The sequence below is a fragment of the Amphimedon queenslandica genome, unplaced genomic scaffold (genome assembly GCF_000090795.2).
Source record: "Amphimedon queenslandica unplaced genomic scaffold, v1.1 AMPQUscaffold_13038, whole genome shotgun sequence".
In the NCBI taxonomy this organism is placed as follows: domain Eukaryota; kingdom Metazoa; phylum Porifera; class Demospongiae; order Haplosclerida; family Niphatidae; genus Amphimedon; species Amphimedon queenslandica.
In genome coordinates, this window is record NW_003546726.1 from 66,999 (window position 1) to 72,704 (window position 5,706).

At 35.7% G+C, this 5,706-nt stretch overlaps 2 protein-coding genes across 3 annotated transcripts; one reads left to right on the plus strand and one right to left on the minus strand.

Moving 5' to 3' along the window:
* Window positions 1-517: 517 nt before the first annotated feature.
* On the minus strand, window positions 518-2,732 carry LOC109585599 (uncharacterized). 2 transcript variants are annotated; one of them, XM_020001725.1, is made up of 4 exons: window positions 2,488-2,732; window positions 1,975-2,085; window positions 1,797-1,922; window positions 518-1,521 (listed from the first exon to the last, which is right to left on the minus strand). In XM_020001725.1, the coding sequence occupies exons 2-4, from the start codon at window positions 2,008-2,010 to the stop codon at window positions 1,012-1,014; spliced, it is 672 nt and encodes a 223-aa protein (XP_019857284.1). In that variant the 5' UTR covers window positions 2,011-2,085; window positions 2,488-2,732; the 3' UTR covers window positions 518-1,011. The 2 variants fall into 2 exon arrangements, with proteins under 2 accessions (XP_019857284.1, XP_019857285.1); XM_020001726.1 differs by lacking the exon at window positions 2,488-2,732 and having other exon boundaries at window positions 1,975-2,471.
* Window positions 2,733-3,546: 814 nt separating this feature from the next.
* On the plus strand, window positions 3,547-5,700 carry LOC109585597 (uncharacterized). The gene is made up of 10 exons (XM_020001724.1): window positions 3,547-3,576; window positions 3,667-4,161; window positions 4,203-4,295; window positions 4,344-4,397; window positions 4,456-4,521; window positions 4,567-4,670; window positions 4,716-4,868; window positions 4,925-5,102; window positions 5,401-5,463; window positions 5,520-5,700. Exons 1-10 carry the CDS (start codon window positions 3,573-3,575, stop codon window positions 5,684-5,686), a joined length of 1,377 nt encoding a protein of 458 aa, XP_019857283.1. The 5' UTR covers window positions 3,547-3,572; the 3' UTR covers window positions 5,687-5,700.
* Window positions 5,701-5,706: the final 6 nt, after the last annotated feature.

Sequence of the window (5,706 nt, forward strand, 5' to 3'; positions counted from 1 at the left end):
TTGGATCACAGCCACACTCTTTAATAAGATATCCAACTATAGCGGCGTGATTACCTTTAGCAGCAGTATAAAGACAGGATTCATGATTGTAGTATCTATGTGGATCAAAACGGTAACTAGTGATGAGATCTCTTGTAACATCTAACCAGCCATTCCTTATAGAATGATAAAGCAGGTAAGGTTCATCCTGGTAAAGGACTTCAGGATCCTGTAAACGTAATAACCGAACAGCTTTTTCATGATCTCTTCTTACAAATGCACCCAGAAGTCGCCGTAGTGCCATCTTCTATTAATCCTCTCAATGTGCATTTTGGATCACGTGCCGTTTTAAATTCTAGATCTTACACTAGGCAACATTTTTGTGGTTAGTACTGGTTACTTTGATCTTGTAATGCACTTATCAATGTTAACCCCCACTCCCCTAGACACGGGCATAGGTGGGGCAAAGTGGGGATTTGACTTTTATAGCTGTTCAATATCCCAGTCTCTAATATCTATGAATATCCCCACTACTGGGGGGTCAATTCTTTGTCAAATCCCCTGGTAGAAGACTGGGGGAATTGACTAATTCTTTGTTACTATCAACAGAAGCTGAGCCATGATTAAGCCCTACTACGGTTGCAAATTGCCAAGAGTCACAAGACTATAGTCTCCTCATGCAGTTCTATCATTTCTGTCCTGCTCATAAGGCTGTGCCTGCATATATATAATTATATATAGTTGTTTCATTTTTTAAAATAATATAATACCAAAAACAATAAGAACAATAACAACCATGAAAAACTGATGACACAAAAATTGAAGAAAGGAAAAAAGGCAACAAACAGACTAACAAAAACTGTGGAAGAGTAACAACTAACAAAGGCCTGCAGACAGAAATTGAAATTACATGTATTTTTACAGAAATAATATAGTATAACTTGGTTCACTTAAGAGACCTTCACACATACAACAATACCATTTGTTACAGTTATGACATGCAATCCAAAATGAAGCCTAAATTCACTATAATTAAAGCCACAACCAACACATTGATACGTCTCTTTTGATGCTGTGGAGGTTCTCCTTCTCAGCCAAAAGCTCTCTCCTATCTTGCTTAAGTGCCATAATCTCTTTCTTTAAACAATCACATTTTTCATAGTCTGACATTATGATACATTCAGTTATTCTATTCTCTTTAAAAGTAATGCGATCTCCAATGTCAGTCACTTTCTCTTCAATTTCAACCAATCTTCTTTCACGAAAAGCTTGAGATGTTTTTGAGAACTTCTTTTGTTTTATTGGCTGATAACTGCTCCTTTTTGAGCGAGACTTGCCCTTTTTAAATTGAAAACCTTCATCAATTATCTTCTTTCTTGCCATTGTGATTAGTTCTGACCTTTTTTGCAAAAGTAATTCAGGGTTTTTCATACAAAGTGCTATTGCAGCTTTGTTCATCTCTTTTTGATAATTAGATAAGGGCCGTGAAGATTCATTGCTATAAATAACAGCATGATGAGCAATGTCACTTTGTGTAAAGCCCTATTGGTAAGACAATAAAATAATAAAGAAGGTGCTACATGTAATGACAGTAAATTAAGCATTGTGTGTGCCAATATAGTAGCTACAACATTGTCAAGTCAAAAATAGGAAAGCAATAAGCATACTTAGTATTAACCTATCTATAACAGCAAACTACAAAATTATTAATACAATCTACATGTAGAGCATACAATTGGGTGCTTTAAAAAGATATCATAAAGCATTAATCACCATTAATTGCCTTAAGAGATACACACACAAAGAATTTAACATACTTGTTCAGGTGTTACATCCAAGCTCACAACACCAGTAGGAACAAGTTTCAGTTGTATGCTACTCGCAATTGGTGACTGTACAAAGAATGGCTTGCATGGGGTTTGACACTGAACAGCATTAGTTGCCTACACATAATAAAGTATATAATTATAATAATTTACATGAACATAAACTTACTGTTGCTATTATGGGACTTTCTGTACTCTGGTACATCGCCTTGATGTGACTCCGTTGTGGGATCTGCTGGTCAAGGAGATCAACAAACTCACCCCACTCTTCATCTTTGATCTACGGTATATTTTTTGAAGGATATGATATTAATGCTCATTGATCCAAGAGGGCAGGTATTCAGTTTTATGTTGTCTGCATGCACATCTTCACATTTTAAATAAAGTAACTGTGCATGCACAAAATAATGCCCCCCTTAAGGCCTCTCCAATTTTTAGTCCCCCTTTAACCTATCCATATTGATTTTTTATTATAAACACAATATATACAGGTGATAATCAAATTTTGATAACAAACCACAGCCCTTTCTCGAACTACATGTAAACAGGCGAATTATGGTCTTTTTCTAGTAAATATACTTTGCATGCAAAGGGGACAGTACCTATCTAAGAAAATAGGTGCAGCAATACACAAGCAAATAATTATAAGGCAGAAACGGCCGCGGCACCGGGCGGCACTGACCTGAAAAAAATACGATATCGTTAGCCTGTAGTACGTCCTTAAAAGTCATTTTAAATGACTGTGCTAACGCTTCCTTGTTCCCACCACGAAATTTTACTGGTCTGACCCACTGGTAAAAGTGAACTAGTACAGTTACAGTCTCTTCTTCCTGCGCCATTTTATCACATTTGACTCGTCAAATCCCGTCAAATCCCCACCCTCGGGGTGTCAAAAACAAGAAAATCCCGTATTGAGCCCGACCCTGTCCCGTGACGGGAGGGGTGGGGGCTAATATTGATAGGTGCATAAACGCTAAATAAAATAGCCGCTAACATTAATAGGTTTACAGTAGGTCAAGTTGTCCATGCATTGGAAATAATGAGATTGATGTAGAGTGAGCTCTGCTTACCGTATATGGTATCATTAGCAATAATCATAGCACCTGTATTTATGGGCTACTGTACATGATGCAGTGCAAATTTGTTTAAGCAACAAATATCATTTTATTTTGAATCTTTGTATTTTTATTGATAATAGAAGATTATGAGAAGCTTAAAGCTAAAGTTGCTGAAATATTAGAAGAGAAGACACAAGTAGAGGAGAAGAAACAGATTATTACTGGTTAGTGTATCATCAGTACTTAATTTTAGATGAGAGAATATTCTATTAATGTAGAAGATTATGAGAAACTTAAACTCAATGTTGCCGAACTATTGGAAGAGAAGGAGGAACAATATCTCAAGGAGAAACAGATCATTATTGGTTAGTTAACTATACACACAGCATGTATTAGATGAGAGAATATGTTTATTGTGTAGACGACAATCAAAATCTTAAAACTGGCATTTCTGAGAAAGACAAAATTATAGCCAAATTGACATCACAAGTAGAGGAACAATCACAGAATGAGAAACAGGTCATTACTGACTGGTTAGTGTATCATCATCAATCAATAATAATTATTAATATTCTATTAATTTGTAGACCTTAAAGAAAAGGAGTGGTACATAGCCAAACTAGTCAAGGAAAGACAAGAGAGGGCCCTCAAGCAACCTATCAAAGAGACTATATCCATTGGACTACAATTTAATTACCTGATCCCTTCAATGGGTAAATTATTCATGTACATGTACATACACATGTGAATGATTGTGTGTGTACTATACTGGTATTAGATATGATGTGTGTGTATTGTTTCAGATTCACTAGACTCTAGTGTCATTATAGCTGAACAGAAGCTCTTTATCCTACAAGGAGACAGGTCTCACTCACTCCAGTGGGAGAAATATGGATTCAGATTAGAGTGTCCTCAAGGAGCAGTGTCCAAGGATACTGAAGTAGCTGTTACTGCACTAGCTGGTGGTAATTTCAAGGTACCCAAAGGTACTGTGCTAGTGAGTGCAGTATATGCAATATCAGTATCTAAGGCACTATTAAAACCACTGGTAATAGAGCTACAACATTGTGTGGATCTAAGAAACACTAGTCAGACTGGTTGCCTCAAGTTTGTGAGAGCTCCACTGAAGTCTCCTTACCAGTTCAGTATAGTTGAAGGAGGATGTTTTAGAGCTGGTAAAAGATACGGATCAATAAAGTGTGAGCAGTTCTGTTGTATGGGTATTGTAGCTGAGATGAGTAATGGAGACACACCTAGTGACAGTGAGAGTGAGGAAGGTTATGAGACACCACCTGAAGGTACATGTATGATGGAAATAGTGTTTTATTATTAATAATAGGATCAACTGATGACACACATAATGATAGTGGTAATGGAGCAGGAGAGACTAGTGAGAGAACTGCCTCACCAATAAATACTGGACTATCTCAAGGTATGTGTGACTGTAATTGTGTTGTATAAAGTTTCATTTTCATAATAGAATCAGTAACTGATGACTCTAATCAAAGAGTACAAGATGTTGTATTAACTTCTGGTATGTATACATTGTATAATGTATTAAGTACATTCATAATGAGGTTCTGTATTATTAGGTGCATATAATGTTAGCAATGAATCAACTGAAGATGAGGTGAAGCAAAAACCAAATGAAGACAAAGGTATATGTCACAGTTATTATGTTTTAATTTATAATTCTTATACAGGAGTCACTCTACTGTACACTGGAATGATGTATCATGAAGAGAAGAAAGTTAATCAATGGATGACTACATTTTCTGTTGTTAGAGATTTAGAAGTCCTTCAGCAAGTATGTAATGTATATTATGAAGAATGTCATTTATTAGAATTTTAGTATTTAGGGAATGAACATCCTGAAGCTGAAAAAGATGGACCATTTGTCATATTCAAGTACAATCAACTTGATGGTATCCTTCAGTTGTGTCTACAAGATACTCCATCACTTGAATCAGGATGGGCTGTACATCCTAACCAATCCCCAATGCAAGTATGTACAATGTACTTGTGTATAATACACAGTATGACTGTTACCTATTATTATAGATACGTCAATATGTAGTGGACAAGTTTATAGACAATCCTATGTGTTCCAGTATCCATATATCAGTGTATGCTGAAATTGGTGTTGCTAAAAAACCACTTCATTGTCCCATTGAATTAACTGGAATAGATCCTTCAATAATAATTTACATCAACCGAATACCTCCTCTTTTATCAATGAGTTAGTTTATGATTATTGATTTGTAACTATTATTTGTGACCATAATTGACAAAAGGTACCTTATGGCGGGTAGTGAAATTTGTCTTTCTAGCCTAAGAAATCCAACTTCCTGAGCCCCATTTATCATAAAATTACTCCACAGGATGCAAAAAGTTACCATGAAACTTTTAGAAACAATAGTTCACTAACAGAGCACTCACAGGATGATATTTTCCATTGTAACGATCAATTTTAAAATCCGCCATAAGGGCCCTTTTGTCAATTATGGTCACATTTTATTAATTTATTTGTACAGTAGACAGTACTAGCTCAAGCTCCTTTTCTGCTAGTATCAGTCAAACCAGGAGAAAGACTGAAGAAGGTATGATTGATATTAACATAATAACACACTAATCACTGAATTTGTATCATTAATAGGTACATTTAGATCTGATACTGCTCATAGAGTAATGACAGAATGCACTGGAATGATAAAGGAAAGACTCGATCTGAATACATTAGTGGATAAGCTACTTGAGAAGAGGATGATAAATGATCGAGAGAAAACTAAAGTTCTTGATGAAAGAATGTGGACTAACTGCTAATCAAAGAATGGACGAGCTGC